Source organism: Anser anser (assembly GCF_964211835.1).
Source record: "Anser anser genome assembly, contig: HAP1_SCAFFOLD_629, whole genome shotgun sequence".
Taxonomy (NCBI): Eukaryota; Metazoa; Chordata; class Aves; order Anseriformes; family Anatidae; genus Anser; species Anser anser.
In genome coordinates, this window is record NW_028153808.1 from 7,150 (window position 1) to 25,995 (window position 18,846).

The 18,846-nt window shown below is 44.1% G+C and overlaps 1 protein-coding gene across 1 annotated transcript; it reads left to right on the plus strand.

Annotated features, from left to right (window-relative positions):
• Positions 1 to 10,308: 10,308 nt before the first annotated feature.
• On the plus strand, positions 10,309 to 18,821 carry LOC310891419 (PAX-interacting protein 1-like). The gene is made up of 3 exons (XM_083853682.1): positions 10,309 to 10,499; positions 13,932 to 14,066; positions 15,935 to 18,821. The coding sequence occupies exons 1-3, from the start codon at positions 10,413 to 10,415 to the stop codon at positions 16,094 to 16,096; spliced, it is 384 nt and encodes a 127-aa protein (XP_083709808.1). The 5' UTR covers positions 10,309 to 10,412; the 3' UTR covers positions 16,097 to 18,821.
• The last annotated feature ends 25 nt before the right edge of the window (positions 18,822 to 18,846 follow it).

An 18,846-nucleotide genomic window follows, 5' to 3' on the forward strand; every position in this document is an offset into this window, starting at 1 on the left:
AAGTAGCCAGAACATTTGGGGATTTACAGAGCCTTTGTTGTCCAGAAAGCCTCCAGGAAGCAAAAAAAAGAGAGTTGGAGCCAAGAGTAGAAGCAGTGCGGCTGCGTTTGTGCTGAACTTGGCTCTAGCGAGGGAGGACTTGACGGTGAGACCTGTTTCCTTGGATCCCAACTCCCAGTTAGTAGTAAGTAATTGAGATCATTAAAACAGACTTACTCTAGGTACCCAGTCAATAATTCTAATTTTTTTCATATTGAAGGGTGGGAGATAATTAAGGACCTTAGTAGTAAATGTGTTACTTCTTAATGCTTTCTGCTTAGCATACTAAAAAGGCAGAGAGTTCCCGATATCAATCTCTAATTAATTAAGCTGGCTCTGAGCTCATGTTAAAATTATTGATCATCCAAGAGCAGCAGTGGATTCTTCATCTCCTGATGTCTTCATACCAAGATTCAATCTCTTTCTGGAAGTTCCACTTCAGCTACCCCGTCACTCAAGACACTCAGCTCAGAAAAAGACAATTTTGGATAAAATTTAAGTTCATTTCATTTGAAAATATATACGAAATGAAAGTCAGGTTCCTTTCCCAGAAAAGAAAGTGATAGCCCGACCAGGCAGCAGCCGCTACCTGTCTGTGTATTGTGGTCACATCCACGTGTACGTTCTGGGAGCTCCCAGAGCTGCAACCACACATGAATGACAAACGCAGGCAGCTTCTCTGTTTGCAGCTATCATAGGCAGATAAATGCGTATACTTCTGTGGCTGTGTTTAAGCACGTGCAGGCACGCCTTTCTGCCACCCAGAAAACACTGCTTTAAATTTCAGCATGCGGGAAGGTCACAAAGCAGAAATATGCTGCCAGATTGGGTCTGTTTTTAGAGAAAAACAATGGAGTGATCAATTCTGATCCCCGTGCTACTCGGGGAGGTTAATCTAAGTGACCTCCTGGCCTTCCATGCTTGAAGCTTGAGGACCTGTTCTGAAGATGATGGAGTTGCTCTGAATTTACATCAGCCGGGGAAAGTTTCCGTGGCAGAAATGTTTTTCATTGGTTTTAGCATGGACCCCATGGCTACGTGCGGATTTCTCTGGCACCACAGGCAGCCAGACAGGCTCGTGTAGCTGCTGCCCTCTGTCTCCCACTCCACGAACCCTGAGTCACCACCGCCTGTGCCGTGCCAGCACCGGGACAGCAACTGAGTCAGGAAAATGACCTACAGAAAAAAAAACAACATCCATTCCTATGTTCTCTTGCTGTTCTCAGCAAGATCAGCACGGGTCATCCCTGGGGCACCGACTCTTTTGTGTGAGCATAATGCAGAAAAAAAGTGCAGAGGTAGAAATGAGCAACCAGTACCAGGGGATGTTTCGGGATGGTTTAAATCAATTTAAGTGGTATTGCAAGTTGGAGCCCAGCAGAAGTTAGCAGTGGACAGTTTCCTCTCTCATCTCAGCAGCACGGGCCACTTTGTACTGTTTCAAGCCTCACATAAATCCAGGCTGAACTGGCTCAAGAAATTAAACCAGCAGATTAGTTTTCAGTCGTTTCGGCTCCACGTTGCTCAGATTAGCAAATTATCTGTTCTTACTGCACTATGCTTTCTCGGGGCATTGCAATCAGGTGCAGAACTCCTTAAGAAAGTACTATAACATAATGTCATATATATATATATATTATGCATATATATATAAAGCTATATATGTATATAGAAATTTTATATAGAGAAAGTTATTGGTAGTCTGAAGGAAAGACATAAAGAATCTGCCTTATTGACAGAAGCACATCTGACCTGTTCTAGCCATAAGGAAATTTGACAACACTAGAACAAGGTATCAGAAAAGCTGTGCAGATATTATCACTGTAGGCTGTAAAGAAGAGGGGTTAACCAAGGGTTTCTCCTGCTCCCCCCCCCCCCACATGCTGGCAGCTCCTTTCGGCTTTGTGTTTGGATACTCTGCAGTTTTGAAGAGCCCTGCACCAGTCCATATATTTAATTCCTTTATTACCTAAAAACTACTATGCGGCCCTCCCAGCAGACTGGCTTCAGGCACGCTCCATGATAGCGTGATGCTGCATTTTGCAGGAGAGGCAAAAAATCCCACAGCTAGTTTTCATCTGAGAGCAGGGGTGACTTGAGACAAGTGTAACTAGTGCAATTACACCGCTTCCCATCCTGCTAGCATTGCTACACTCCGATAAACGCACACCTAGCTGCAGCTTAGGGCTATTTTTCAGTCGTTGCAATGTGACACACTCCATCCTCGTTCACCTTTCCCTGTGGACTAATATGCCAGGCAATAGAAAGAAGTGTATCTCCTCCTTTAATGCTAAGCCTCACCTCTGACTAAAAAATGCCCTTATGTTAGATGTGTTAACAAGAGCATTCCCCTCCGCTACCCTTTTACGCACACTGATAGTAAAGGTATGCGTTATTACTTGGCATTTGCAAAACATCTTGTAACTATTACATTAAAAAAGAAAACTGTCAGCCAAGTGACACGGCATTCTCAGCGTTACTCTGGAACTAGAAGAAAATCACAAATGAAACGATCAGTTCCAAATCAGCCTTTTAGGATTCAGCATTGCAGCACACATAAGAAGAAAGTTTTTAATTATAAATCCTGTTTGCCTTTGCAAGTAGTTCCGCTGAAGGAAAGAGGCAATACGCACATTTCAAGCTGAAGTAGGGCTCTCTATTTAACTGTTTAGCATATTTTGGTTCAGATTATAAAACCTGATTCTTTTTCATGTTAAGGAATCGGTATGGTGATAAGGCTGGAAGCCTGCCATCCATGGCTTCTCAATAACTTTCTAGGCAAGTTGAAACTAATACTGGCTTTCTGGAAAAAAAAAAAAAAAGGTAATTTGTGAAGATTTATTTTATTGGAAAAGTAACATCTAGAGAGCCAGCTGCTGCCACATAAGTATGTATTATTAACTCAGGGCTGGGAAAAGCTTCTGCTCACTGGAGTAAAACAAATATACAATTTAATCTAAGCCCCAAATTTAATTAACTGCAAGAAAAAAATCAAATTTTTTTTTCTTTCTTCACAAGCAATTATGCCTAAATATGATACTGTAGGTGCATATGAATTTTTCATAGAATCATTTGTGCACACAAATAAGGCATTTATGTAAACAAAGACTAATTGCACAAATCTTGTCAACTCAGTGGGCTTTCACTATGTGCAAGCAATGCCGGTTGCAAAGGAAACATCATTTTACAGCTTTTTCTGAAAACACGATCCATAAACTTCTATGTGCAGACCTCTCAGAGTTAAGACATGTTAGATACTGTGCTTGGTGTTTTTATAGAACAGATAATGTGCTGCTGAGATCATTGTGGACTACGGCGATGTGCACAGTCTCTGTTCAGTCTATCCACTAGAGTAACTAAGCCCAGAAATGAGCTCGTATTAATTGATCTCTCTGAGTGCTTGCTCCCATGGAATTACAGTGTCGTGGCTGCATCAGAGCAAAGACTGTACTTAAAATGAAGAGTCCAATCGTGGGTGTTTCTTGGGTAGACTAAGTTTTTGCCATGTGCTAAACACCTCTGAAAAGGTTAAGTTGCCCTGAACTGGCCTCACCCCTCCGCGCTGTGATCAGACCTGCATTTATTCAGCAGGTGCTTGGCTTGACACACGAGCACACCAACATGTGACTGAGCATCCCCTGTTACGTGACGGGCACAAGTCCAGCGATGTGACAGGGAAAGCCTGCAAACCCTTCTGAAAGAAGATGAGATGAATGGGGAGAACGAATAATTAGAGGAAAATACATCATTATGGATCCAAGAGAGACATGGCAGCTGCTGCTGCATGCCCCTGGGTCCAACCAGTAGTCAGGCTGAAGATGTATTTCCAGCAGGCACAGACAGAGAAGCATATATGTACTGTATATGTACGTGTACACATAGTAAACCACAGACAAGCTCAGAACACTCACACAAACAAGTCCACTAGTGAGAAAAAAAAATATATTAATATATATACATACGTATAAGGTGGCTCCCACCAGCAGCTGGACTCAAACACTCAGTCTGCCCAGTAACTGGCCACTTTATCCCAGTCTCCCCAGTTGCTGTCATCTAGACATACAAGCCCCTGAGTTCCTAGGTCCTATAGGTGCCATCCTTTTGCTCTCACCCCTAGAAGTACAGGGGTGCCCTCGCAGCCACAGCTGGCCCGTAGAGACCCACTCGCCCCCTTGCTCCCAGGCCACTTCACCTATTTACGGGCTGGTCCTGCCTGATCTCTGCTCGTGGCCCCACACTGGCATGTCCGCGCTCCAGTTGCTGCACTAGGGATACACGGCCCCTCCAACCCGTGGCCTGACCCCAGGTGCTGCACTCCATACACACTGCACACACAGAATAGCGTTAGGAATTTTATAGGAGGGCAGGACAGCCTGTGCTGATGAGGCAGCCACTATTTGTATGCACCCAGCCATTTTTAACCCTTTACCCCTCTTTAAAAAAAATCAAAAATCCCACTCTTGCTCCTCCCTAAAGAACCTAAACCCCTCCCTTTGCTTTCCTCCCCTAAGTATCCTATAATAAGTGCTGTGCGATCCCAAACCACTTTTCCCCTGCACCCCATCACGTGTCCCGCCCCGAAACAGCAACCTGCCTTGGTCCAAAAGATGATGTGGGGAGATGTTCCCAGCTCGTGGTGATGGGTGTCACGCCTGGGCGACGGGGCTGACTGCTGTGCTGGGACAGCCCTGGGCAAGGCGCTGGTTCCTCGCTTTGGGTTCCCACCTGCCACTGTGCCCCTGTGCTCCTCGTCCTTGTGCAGATGTAGGTGAGCACTTTGTTCTAGGGCTCGCTATAACCAAGCAGACCAGCCCACTGATTTGACTTAGTTCTGCGTGCTGACCTGTAAGCAGAATCCAAAATGTATTTTTTGGCAAATACAGGGGATATTTTCCATGTTCAGTAACATACTTTTTCAAAATACTTTTCTGTTCTTATGGATTGTAAACTAGATCGCGCACATGATGCAGCAAATTGAGTTACTCATTTTTGTTAGAAGTAGTGTAATTACTAGAAATTAAATAACTTGTTGGCAGATGACTCATTAAATACATAAAGAAGTAAAAAATATGTTCATTAATTTTATTCTCCAGGGACACCTTATAGAGGCCTTCCAGTACTTAAAGGGGGCCTAAAAGAAAGGCGGGGAGGGACTCTTTGTCACGTAATGTAGTGACAAGGGGTAACAGCTTTAAGGTAAACGAGGTGAGATTAAAATTAGATATTAGGAAGAAATCCCTCATGATGAGTGTGGTGAGGCCCTGTCCCAGGCTGCCCAGAGGAGCTGTGGCTGCCCCATCCCTGGCAGTGCCCAAGGCCAGGCTGGATGGGGCTGGGGGCAGCCTGGGCTGCTGGGAGGGGTCCCTGCCCATGGCAGGGGGTGGCACTGGGTGGTCCTTTGCCAACCCAAACCATTCTGTGACTCTATGACTGTACAATTTTTAGATGATAATTAAAGGGAAGAATTACCATCCCCCTACCACCAATGTCACCACTAAGCCATGTCCCTAAGCACCACGTCCGACCTTTCCTTGAACACCTCAGGGACGGTGACGCCACCACCTCCCTGGGCAACCCGTCCCAACGCCTGACTGCTCTTTCTGAGAAGAAATGTCTCCTCATTTCCAACCTGAACCTCCCCTGGCACAACTTGAGGCCATTCCCTCTAGTCCTATCACTAGTTACCTGTGAGAAGAGGCCGACCCCCAGCTCCCCACACCTTCCTTTCAGGTAGCTGTAGAGAGCAATGAGGTCTCCCCTGAGCCTCCTCTTCCCCAGCCTAAACACCCCCAGTTCCCCCAGCCGCTCCTCACAGGACTTGTGTCCCAGGCCCTTCACCAGCTTCGTAGCCCTTCTCTGGACACGCTCCAGGGCCTCGATGTCCTTCTTGTAGTGAGGGGCCCAAAGCTGAGCACAGCACTCGAGGTGTGGCCTCACCAGAGCTGAGTACAGGGGGAACTAGGACACTTCTAGGTGTCTAGACTGCTACCATACAGAACATACAGAGAATGTAGGCATGCAGTGTCCTTATCTACCTGTGAAGTAGGAGAAGAGGGAAGAAGAAGAGAAATTCCTTTTATGCTGTTCAGGAAGACTAGGAGAGACCTGAATGTCCATCTCCCTCATAAAAGGTCAGGGCTTCAACTTTATCTTTGCTTTCTAGGATTGAATTTATAAAACAGATTAATTTTGGTAAAGCTGTTTTTTAACCAATTCTCAACCTTTACTCCTATAGAAGAAATTAAACTTCATTCTCTCTCTTTTTTTTTCCCTCTCCTCGCCTCGCCTCGCCTCGCCTCGCCTCGCCTCCCCTCCCCTCTCCTCTCCTCTCCTTTCTCCTCTCCTCTCCTCTCCTCTCCTCTCCTCTCTCCTCTCCTCTCCTCTCCTCTCCTCTCCTCTCTCCTCTCCTCTCCCTCTCCTCTCCTCTCCCTCTCCTCTCCTCTCCCACTCCCTCTCTTCTCCCTCTCCTCTCTTCTCCTTTTTCTTTTCTTTTTTTCTTCTCCTTTTCATTTCTTTTCTTTTCTTTTCTTTTCTTTTCTTTTCTTTTCTTTTCTTTTCTTTTCTTTTCTTTTCTTTTCTTTTCTTTTCTTTTCTTTTCTTTTCTTTTCTTTTCTTTTCTTTTCTTTTCTTTTCTTTTCTTTTCTTCCCTTCCCTTCCCTTCCCTTCCCTTCCCTTCCCTTCCCTTCCCTTCCCTTCCCTTCCCTTCCCTTCCCTTCCCTTCCCTTCCCTTCCCTTCCCTTCCCTTCCCTTCCCTTCCCTTCCCTTCCCTTCCCTTCCCTTCCCTTCCCTTCCCTTCCCTTCCCTTCCCTTCCCTTCCCTTCCCTTCCCTTCCCTTCCCTTCCCTTCCCTTCCCTTCCCTTCCCTTCCCTTCCCTTCCCTTCCCTTCCCTTCCCTTCCCTTCCCTTCCCTTCCCTTTCCTATTTTCTCTTAACTTGTTTTTGTTTTAATTTTTCAAAAAGAACAATTCTGGTTAAGGATATTACTATATACCAAGATTAATGGGTAACTTTTTCCAGAAAGCTGCTTCTTCAATGAATTTCAGCGTTTTAACGCAGTATGCCGACCTTGTTATCACTAATATCTGGTATGTTGTGGAGGATTTTCAAATTGATAGGATTCAAAATACCACACTTCTCTCATATTCTTCTGATTTGATTAGCTGAACAAAGAGAAGATCCAAAGTGGCCCAATCTATGGCACAGCTTGAGCTGAAGGTTTGGGAAAGGTTTGGGAAAATCATGTTCAAAGTACTGGTTGTTTGCATTATGCTTCTTTGTCAGTATAAGCACAGTGCCTGACTTGAAATAATTGAAATATTTGCAATCTTTGAGTTGTATGAAGAACTAAATATAATGTGGATACGGTGAACCCAAAGGATAGGAAGACCAGGGGAACTCATTATAGTAACAAAGAAAGTAGGCCGAGGAGAGAAATCAAGAGAAGAAATCACTGTGGTTTTGTTTCTGTGGAATGGGAATATGCAATGGCATATGAGATTAGATGTAAAGAAAGTACTCGTGTGAGAAGGGGCAGTTTAGCAATCACACTAGGAAAGAAGAGGAAGTCAAGTAATGAACGACATCATGAAGAGAAAAGAATTCAGAGAAAAATGTGAAACAGAAACCTGAAAGACAGTCATATTTATGAAAGAAAAGAGGTGAGAATTACCAGTGGTGGAAGATGAAGATGATTACAGAGGCACTGAAATTCAAAAGGAAAGAAAATTCCAGAAGCAGTGGTGTAAATGAAAAGGAAAGAAAATGAAAGGAAAAAAATATTTCCCTCTAGATGAACGAAGGTCAAAGTAGTTCTTAGTTAGTGGGAATAAGTTAAAATGGATCAAAAAGGGAGTTAGAAAGAGAGGAAACTACATAACAAAGAAAGCAAGGGATGGACTTGTGGGATGCTGGATGGTGTCCTTATGTAAAGGAAAGCAAAACTTAGGTGTTTCAGTTGGATTCTGGGGGCTGAAGCTGGTTGTTTCAGCTCAACAGAGATCAGACAAGCTATAGGTGTGTGTATATATATATATACATATATACATATATAATATGCAAGCTTTATTGTGAGCTATTTACACACATACCGACCCCAATGCGATGACAGAGGTACAGATGAGTGCGGTGCATTCCCCAGTCATTGGCTTCCTAGGGCAAGGAGTTGGCAGGCCCACTGCTTGAACGGGCGTCCCTGTTGAAGCAATGTTGGCCTCAGTAACACGTCTGCATCTCCTTCTGGAGAGTCCCGATTTTGTCCCCTCCTACCTGGCAGCTATTCTGACACACGGGGCCAACACGTGTCCTAAGGGCTGCCAGGCTCCTCCTAGGTGTTGTATAAGCATATCTACAAAAGCGCATGCACACCATTTGAGTTGGGGGCTGCTCCGGCCCCACAAGGGTCACTACTTCATCCTCCATCTTCTTCTTCTTTTGCCCTTTGGCCAACCTGTCCAAGTGCAAAGGTGGTGGGCATGAGCCAAGCCACAAAGTTTCATCAGCTGTGCAACAGTTCCGCAAACATTGTCCCAAAAGCTTCGTTATTTCCACGTTTGTCTTCCTCTTTATCTTGAGTACATGCTCGGCAACCTACACCTGTGCATCACACGCTTAAGGACGAGCTGTTCCAAAGAACATGATTATAATTATTAGGTCACTGTGTTCTTCCACACTCAGGGAAGTGTTTTTCAAAGACAGTCCAGGAAATACTTGGGGCAGAAGAAAATTCACCTAAACAAGAGTCGGTTACTAGGAAAGATAGAAAGTGAGATGAGAATATGAATTACTGGGTGAAGGGGATAGGCTGAGATTTCAGAGCAGATGGTTATTTCTACTTTTTCCTGTACTATGAAAAAGGTGTATCCTATAGAAGTTTAATGGCTTTTTACCCCAGTTTTCACTAAAAAAGTAAATGGTAACCCTCAAGATAATAAAGTAAAACCTACAACCGAAGAATAAGATCTCTTTCTGAAACAAGAAAAGAAATGGTCAGAGCAAACTTTGATAGATTGGGTGTTTCTTACTTAGCTGGAGCAGAAAGGGGTAGATGTCATGTGAAGATCCAAGAAAACAGAAGAAAGGCAAATAAAATTAATTCCTTGAAAAAGGATAAAAAGGAAGCCAGGAACTTGTACAGTTTAAAATTCACTTCAACTCTTAGAAAAATAATGGATAAATAATAAATTATTTGCAAACAGACTATTAGTTTCTAGCAGGTATGTTTCAAGAATAAATCAGGTTAAATACATCTAATTTTCTCCTGGGAAAGGCATTGTAGGTAGGACCCCAACAATAGAGGTCCAGTGCTTTTATTTCAGCAAGCCTTTTGATGCCATCTCACAGCATTGCTCTTCGGTATGGGAGGGAAATATTGTCTATAGGAACTAGATGATCTTTGAGGTCCCTTCCAACCCAAGCCATTCTTTGATTCCGTAGTACGAGGTGTCCAAAACTTCTTTGGAAAGCATATGAGGGGTGGGGGAAGTGAGATTTATGCACGTTAATGCACGGATGTGTAAAATATGCCAGATGAGAGGCTCTGAATGTGCTCTGATGACTATAAAGGGCAGTAACTTCAATTTTCTGACCAGTTAATGTTAGTTAACACGCACCCCCCTCTGGGTTCGAATGGTTTAGTATCAACATAGGTTCTCTGAGAAGGCTTTGGAGGGAAAAAGTCCCGTTTAGGTAATATTAAGAATCTTTATTAATGAGTTGGATGCTAGAATACATATTGTGCAGACTGGATTTACACCTAATCCCGTCAGGAACGGAACAACGCCCTCAGCCTTCCGAGGCCGCCGCGCTCTCCCCTCAGCCCCGCTGAGGGGCCCGTAACGGCCCTCCCGCGGGGGGGCGTGGCCTAGAAGAGGGGCGTGGCCCCGGCGCCCGCGGGGGCGTGGTTAGATGGCGGCGCGCTCCCTTCCCCCTCCACCCCCCCCGTCGCCCGCTCGCTGATGGGCGGGTCCGGGTATCCCCGCTGCCCGCCTCTGTCGTTGCGGGCGAGTCCATCGCGTTCCGTAACGTGGGGGGGGACAGCCCGGCCCGGATAGCGCATCCCGGGACGGTTCGGAGACGGGAGGAGGAGCGGAGGTAGCGGCGGCGGAACGGCAGCGGACGGCGCCCTGCTGCAGAAGGGGTCGCGGCTCGGGAGGGGGGAGCCGCCCTGACGAACCGGCTCTCCCCTCCCCCCCTCGCCCCCCCTACGTCCCGGCGGGGGATGGTGCGTCCCGCAGCGCGCGCCTTGCTCGCGCGGTTCGGCGGCGGGGGGAGGGGACGCGCCGTGAGGGAGACCCGGGCCCCGCAGGGCTCCTCACGGGGACGGCGCGCGGGGGGGGGGGGGGGGTCGCGGCGGCGGCAGCTCCGACGGCCGGCACCATGTCGGCGGACGAGGACGAGCTGAAAGTCCCGGAGGATATGTTCAAAGACGTCAAGTTCTTCACCGTGGGGGACATCGACCCGAAGGTACCGGCTCCCCCTTCCCCGCTCCAGCACCGGTTTGATGTAACCCCCCCCCCGCTTTGTTGGGGGGGGGCAGAATGGAACCTTCCAGCCCCCCTCGCGCGGGCTCGAGGCTCGCGCGCCGCACCCCGAGGGGAGGGGGGGAGGGGGGGAGAGGGACGTGGGGGGGGGAGGGCGCGCTCCCGCCTCCCCTCAGGGACCGTTGTGGGGGGGGGGGCGTCCGTTAACGGCCGTTCCCGCCGCCATCCCGCCACCGCCATGGGAGCCTTGGGCCGGCGGCGCAGGCCCCGTGGCAGCCCTGCGAGCGGAGGAGGGGCGGGCAGAGGGACTTCCTGCGGGAGACGGGGCCGGGGCGGCGGGGGAACGGGGGCGTCCCCGTCCCCCCCCCCCCCGGGGCGCACCACACCGTCCGCACGGCCGCCTCCCGTCAGCGCCCCGCCCGCCTTCACCCCCGTCTGTGGTGCGGGTCCGCGCCTGAGGGGGAGAACGGCTCCCCTGGGCCTTTGTGGGGAGCGCCCGTCGCGTTGGGTTGTGTGGGAAATAAATAAAAGTTTTTGTGTTTTGTCCGCTCGTGTAAGTGTTGGTGGTGCCTTTGGGCCGCGGCGGGGTGTGAAGGGGTTCCAGAGGGAAATTAAAAGTGGTTTCTGCCCTGGGTGGTGTGCTCCAGTCGGTGTTGGGCACCGGGGTCCTTCAGCTCCTGTCCTGTCACTGACCTGATGAGTTGTTTTTAGCCCCCAAAACAACGGGGTTATACGTTAAAAACAGCCCCGAGCTGTACTTAAACAGGAAAAAAAACCAACAACCCTAAGTCCTTAGACGTGAAATATTTGGAAATGTGAGTAACAACAACTGTATCTAAAGCTATAGCAGCAACATTGTTATGTATAGAAAGATGACTGCAAATAGCATTGGGGCTCTGGTATACCAGTTTTTACATAAATAGCGTCCCAAAAGGCACCTCGTTAGGTTTGTGTTGACACAGCGAGACAGTCAGCAGCATTGCCACAGAGTGAGTAACCAAGCTTTCCTTTAAGCAAGTTTTCACATGTGAAGTTTCATTCTTCATAGCACTTAATGTCATTGTCACGAGGCTCCAGTTTGCTCTGATCAAGCACGCGAAATTCTCAAACATTTGTGGATGGCTTTTCTGGGTTCCAGGTTGACTGTAGTCTTGATAGTTTTTATAAAAACTATGCATATTTGAAGTTCTTGCTTTTTTTTTATACCAATGGGTGATAGGTTGGGTTTGAAAAGAGATCTTCTCCTTCAGCTTTTGGGGATAAGCACGCTTTGAGCAGCTTGTTTCTAAATGTTTTCTCCAAAGACCAGCTATCGTAACAAACACTGAAACAGGCCCAGCACAAGCGAGCACTCTAATCAAAACAAATCCAAGAGTAAGAAAGAAAAAACCCAAACCATAAGATATTCAGGTGAATATCAGCATACTCACTACCTGTTAAAACATATGCAGCGTAAACTAGAAGGGAAACAAAAGTCTGGAATCGTGCCTGGATGTTCTTTGGCAAACGAGGGAGAGCCGGGCTGCTGGCGCTCGTCTGAGTCCGTTCCTCTGGGATGTGCACTTGGCTGTTCTCACCTGACAGGAGGCGATAACTAGATGTCAGCTATTAGTATTATTTCTTTTTAAAAATGCTTTCCCTGCTTTCCTAAAAGACGTAAAGCCAAACCATTGAGCTTTGGTCCTACTGGTTAAAATCAATATCAGAGAGAGAGAGAAAATAACGCCTTGTAGTATAAGGACTTTGAGCAGGATATTTGGCTTCTGGTTATCTCATTTTATTATTATTATTTTATCACTGTTGCCTTACTTCAAAGACTCGAAGTCTTCCTGTTTCTTCTAACTCAAGGTTTAGTGGGAGATAAGGAAGAGGGAATTTATATGCCAAAAAAATGGAGATGCGCTTCATGGGTTTAAGCTGGCATCTGAGGTGCGGGACCATATCGGGGCTTGTCTGCATTTTATTGACTGGTTACAGCTGTCGGTATGCAAGCACTTACACAGGGGAAGATCTTTCAGTACAGCTTCACAGTTTTGCCACTACTTCAGCTGAAGAAGCCACATGCTCAGGGAAGAGTTTTGAAGCTGACATAAGCCACGTTACTAAAAGTCTTTTCTGAACCACTTTAATCATGGGGCTCTATCATCTGTCACAGTTACGGTGTTTAGACTTGCAGCCTGATGCTGGCAGAACTTTTTGCATGAGCAACTCTTTGCAGCAGGATATTTGCAGCATTGTTTTGATATTAAAAAAAATCCTATTTCTGCTTCATTAGCTGCTTTCCTCATGCTGTCAGGTTGGGATGCTGAGCTTTCATTCCGTTCTCTTTTTGGCCTTCCCATAAATAGACAGGCAAAGGGGACTTGGGGAGAGTTGTGCAGGACAACCAGCTTGTGTCCCGTTCCTTGGGGATGTTGTTCAATTTCTACTATTTTCAAGCACTTTATCTTGATTTGTTTCCTGTCAGAATTGCAGCACCAGTAGTAAAGTTTTACCAGTATTAAAGCTACTAATTTCTGAATAATAAAAGGAAAGAATAATCTTAACTGGCATTTTCAGTATTTGTACTCTAGACTTCTATTTTGAACATTTTTGTCCCCTCCCATCCCACTCCCCCCCCTTTCTGTGCTACTTTTATTCCCATACAAGTGAGTCCCGTTTGGTATGGACAGGGCTGGATTCATCGCACAGATCTCTACAACTGAGTTGAGAGAATGATAACATTTAAATCAACATTTTCTGTATCGGCCTTTCAAAAACGGGAATAAGATGTGCTTTGTAAGTTGTAAGAGGTTTTGCATTTTCTGATATTGAAATACTCTTAATCCTCCATCAATTCTTTTCCCAATGCAGCAGCCCTTTGTTAGAAGTTGCCCCTTCTCAGGACAGTGCTTAGTGTTTTTTTTTCTTTTCTTGCACATCCTTCTAATATCCATTTTTTAATGTGTGTTTGCCTTTTTGCTTTTTTTTTCACCTGTTGCTTCCATAGCTACTGACTCAGTAACTTTGCCTTTCCGTACTTTGCTCAACGTTCATTCAAAGGCTTCTGAAGCTAACAACTGGAAAATCAAATGCAGGATTTCTTAGTCTGCCTGAGAAAGAACAGGTTTTGAAGGAATATGTATTTTGGAAAAATGTTGAAAACACCAAATTTCTATGCCAGCCTGAATTACTTTGGAAAGTAAAACTTCAGCTTCAGTCATTAAAATGTGGCAGAGTTGCAAACTGTTGGAAATCAAGGTTTAAAAGGGATGCTTTGCCAACCACAAAGAGTGCTGTCTGCTTGTACAGAACGAGAAGCCTGTACTCGTTCCTCTATCTAGACGACTAACGTGTCTTCTTTCTCTCTTTATTGTTTTTCTCAAATAAAGGTGATAATAATTGTTTGCTTCTCCCTGTTCTCTTTCGGGTTTAGGTTATTCAGCTTCTGAAGGCTGGGAAGGCAAAGGAGGTTTCTTACAATGCACTTGCGTCTCATATTATTTCGGAAGACGGGGACAATCCAGAGGTTGGAGAGTCTCGTGAAGTTTTCGATCTCCCGGTGGTAAAGGTGAGCGGCTCAGCCAGCACATCCGTTAAGTCCTGACACAGATACCTCATTATAACGCAAAGTATTCCTCTTTAGATAATGTCCAAAGGAAATGTATCTTTAACATTTTTTTTCTTGTTTCATGAACTTTTATGCCGAGTTACAAATGTCTGTTACAATTCTGTCCTCTCCTTTCTCTCTCTCATTACTCTGTTATCTCTTCATACTTTGTTTGTTTTACTGTTGAGTGTGTGTGTCTCCATTCCCTGGTGTTTTCTCCTGCCTGGCAATTCCTCCTTCAATCTTCTGTGGGATCGTGGCCTGTTCAGCTTGTCTTCAGAGCTGTTTCTGATGGGAAAGTTCCTATAAGTTTCTGGCAATGCAAAAAAAAAAAAACCAAAAACTTTGTAAAGTAAATAATAATTGATTTTTTTCTCTCTTTTTTTAACACATAATTGGTGAGGTGCAGAGTCGTTTACTGGATTCTGCATATGTGTATGCTGTTAATTTTAAACAATAGAAACTCTTAGAAAAATAACTTTTTTCCCTCTGTTTTATTTTTTTCGTGCCTTTTGGCTTTTTTCTTTTTTTTTCCACACTGAAATTATTGGTATTTTGTTTTTCCAGTGAAAGTTTACAAGCTTCATATTTGAAAATGTGAGCTGCTTGTTCTGCAAGTCGTGAGCGATTTAAAAAAATCATTATTATTTCTCTGCCAGTACGTGGTTTTGGATTATTTTGTCCATATGGTTGCAGGTGACAGTAGTGAATTCTGATGGCTTGTAGCATGAGAGTTCGTCTGGCAGTGTAGAAGTATGAATTAACAGATTCCAAAAAATAAAGGGTGCTTAGCTAGAGACCTTATGGTTATAGTGGGTGTGCTGATTAATTTTAAGCTTAGCTCCTATTTTTAATATCTTCCCCTTATAAAGTGTTTTGTGGTACAATTTCAGTCTTACAAACAAGAAGACTGCAGCCACTCTCGTGGGAAGGGAGGGCATCGGTGTCCTAGCAGTGCCTTCTGCTGTCAAACGCCTTTTACTTAAACAATTTAGTTTTCTTTTGAAGTACTTCTAACTAAATTTTCTTTTGTTTGCCAAAAAAAGACAGCAGGTCTTTCAGTGATGTCACTTAGTTGGACCTGAAAACATCACAGCGTGATCTATAACCAAGAAGGTTAGACTTAGTATCGAGGGAGTGGGAGTCAGAGGCAAAGGTAGCTTGCTACAGAAAGAAAAGGGATGGAGAATAAGGAAGAGAAAAATATGAGGGAGAAAAACCTCTTTTTTTTTTTGGCAAAGTTGAATATTATTTTCTAATACTATTTTCTAAGGGAGAGAGAATAGCAGAAACTGGGGCACCATAAACATGGTTACCGCAATATATGCACGTGTGTGTATATATTTTTATATGTATATATTTGTTTTTTGGAGGAAAAATCATGTCATACTGAATGTGACATCGCTCCTTCCCCCTTCTCACTTCTAAGCTGTAGGAGACCCCTTCCTGTGTAAGGTTATGGTTCCTCACTCCTTGATCATGAGTGTAAGGTAGGGGATGTTGGTTGTTGTTTTGTTTTTTTTTAGAGCAGGGAGAACTTAAAAAGGAGAGCAGGTAAATAAATACCGTAAATAGTGTTCAAGGAATAATAGAAGGACAAGAAAAATGTTCCCATATTACTACATGATCTTTGAGAAGTCTTTTTTAACGTTTACAAATCAATCAGAACAGTTCTTTCATAAAGGCGTTAGTAAACTGTCTGTAAAGCACTTAGACTTTAAAGCTGAGAGATGTATATTCAAACTAGATGTAGTACAAACTTAGACATTAACTCACATTTCATTCATGCAGACAGAGTTTTTTAACATCTTACGGCTTTTATTTTTCAGCCTTCCTGGGTGACTTTGTCTGTTCGCTGTGGAGCTCTTCTGCCGTATCCTTTAAGTTCAAATTTGATGAAATTTTGTAGGAAATGTGTTAAAATGTGTTTCCATCCAGTCATTAAAGACGCATGTATGTACATGTATGTGCATCTTACATTTTTAAAATGATAGGATGTGTGTTGCCTTCTAGGATAGTAACGTGCTTAGAACTTCTTTGTTTTACTTCACTTTTCCTCTCCCTTGGGCTATTTTGGCTGCTTAATAAGCACTTGCAAGAAAATTGTCATCAAATGGACTCAACCATTTTAGCTGGAAGTTGATAATTAACTGTGAGGATCCAGGAAAAATGCTGGCATGCAGTAAGGGGGCAAATGTTAGTTCTGAGTGGAATGGCCTATTTACTGCCTTTTTGAGAAACAAAATGAAGGAGAGAAGAAGCACACAATAACTCATATCCATACTCTGTATTATAAATAACACTTTGTTAACGAATAGGGGGAATATTCCTGTTATTGGAGTAGTCTGTCCTTGCCTTTGGCAGACCCTTGTTCATTTTGGCTAGATTTATGTTTAACTTGTTTGGAGCTCATATTCTTGCATATGGATGGTGTAGTCCATTTTACCATTTTACTGTTTTATCTTTGTTTATTTCTCTCAGTTTTTCTTTGGATCACAGGCATGATGACAGTGGCTGTTGTTAGAGAAAGAAACTCATGCATTTTTTACCTCAGACCATTCATGATAAAGATTATGTATATGGAGAAGCTGGAGCAGAGCAGTAAGTTCCGGTACAGATACCAGCAGATGATTGCACTGAACAGGGCCAAGCCTAGGGAGGGATGCTCTCAGACAGGAGAGCTCATTTTGGAAGGATAGTGGGTGGTGGTGTCCATAATGGAAAACGAGGTGGTGTAACCAAAAATCCAGGTGTTCATGTTGGGAATTCAGGTCTTAATTTGTCTCAGTCATTTATGATTGAAGTTTTATGCTTAGTATTTCAAGATATATGCCTTTGCATCTCACTGTGTCTCGTCTGTTTTGGAGATACTCTGTGTATTGTCTACATCCCCAAGAGAATTCACCTCAGAGAGTGAGCTGTAGGAAAGGAAAGCATTGAATCAATCAGAAGAAAAAAAAAATGTATTGAGGTCTTTACTGGGGTTTTAACTGTAACAATCAACATGTCAAATAGGTTTCACCAGTTAGCATGAAACACTTGCCATAGTCATGGACAACCATCTGACCTAAGGAGAAGAAAGTTTTCTGTAAATGACTTGGCTTCCAAACGGAAAAGATGCACCAAACGTTACATGTCAAAACCCCAAATAGCAGAACTACTTCTACGTTTGAAATAAATGGATTGTTGTGATGTGGTTTAAGCTGGTGATTTTTTAGTGTTTTGCATTTAGAAATAAAAAATGTGTTTATCAGCCCATCCTTATCAGGTTTGCAGTGTACAGTTGTTTATGTCAATGTAAGCCCTGTCCTCCCTGTTCGTTAGGGCTGTTTTGGAAAAAAAAACAAACTCGGAATTAGCTACTTTCTCATACTTGTGTAATCTAGTGTTGTGTTGTTGGTGTTCTTTTCTCCCATAGAGAAGTTGCACTATTAGGAAATAAGTCTTCCATTTGAAACCAGGTGTCTGTAAAAGGATGTTTTTAAAAGTGCTGACGTTATTACATACTCAGAAGAGAAAGGAACAGATAAAAACTACTGAGCGATGCAGTCCATAACCAAATTGTAGCAGTAAATGTGGGAATGCAGCCCTGAATGGCTGTTGCTTAGGAAGTTTTATTGTGGTTATATACGGATGGCCAAAGGAAAAGCCCACGTCTCAGTCGTATCATATTCTTGGGGTGCGTGGAAGGAGACGGCTTTGTACACCTGTCGGCAATAAATGTGTACTTGGACATTTGCCTTTATTTCTGGCCCTTCGTGTCCTTAGAACCTGGTGGTTTGGGATTATATTCAGAGCCTTATAGTGCTCACTAAAATGGGTTGTTAAGTCTTAACATTGTTCTGTTTCAGTCTCTTTATGGCTTCTAGCGCAGTGGCATCCGGCCTTTCATTAGGGTTTTAGGTACTGCAATAATGAAAAAAATGGAGTAGTTATTTCTGTTAGCTTTTTTTCTGGTTGATTGCTTTTGGGCTCTCTTTTGGCAGGGCTTTGAGATTCTGCACTTTAGTCTTCTGTTTATGTTTTAATTTGGAGTAATACTCAAAATACTGAATTTACTGAAGAAGCAAGTCCTAGAAATATCTTTAGTCAATTAAATACATGGATGCAGCAAGAGCAAAGACTTTGTTTGCATACCAGTTTCAGTACTTACTTCCTTGGCATTTGTCTATGTAGAAAAAGTTAATACAGGATAAAAGCCCAATAATTTTGTCTGTTCCTTATAAATACATTTTAACTTTCCACTCTAAAAGTTATTTTCACCGGGGGGACTTGAGAAAGCAGAGTGCTCTGTTCACTGCGAGGTGCTGTCAGCAAAATCTGACTAAACTGCTGTTGAAGGGAAGTAACAGAAAAACGAATCTTGGAGGAGAAGAAATCGCAGTCTTGTGTGTGAAAACTTCAGTTATAATACCATAAAGAGGGCAGCAAAAGCACAAGTGAGGCAGGTTTATTCTTCCCTGGTCTTGTACAGATGAAAGGAGAGGGGCCATCAGAGCATTTCTGTCTGTTACTGAGGAAAAAAGAGGTGAGCTTTGTTGCGTTCACTCTGTTTTGTTTTCCAGATCCACTCAGAACACTGTTTTGCTGCTTCTGACTGTTCTAAGATGGCCTATATAATTCCTGCTTTTAATGGACCTCTTGCAAGTTAGGTACTGAGTTGTTGCTGCTCTAAGTGCTAGCAGCAGGTGATAAGGCAAGGGGTGGGCAACCGTGCGCTGCTGAAAGATGCAGTGCTGAA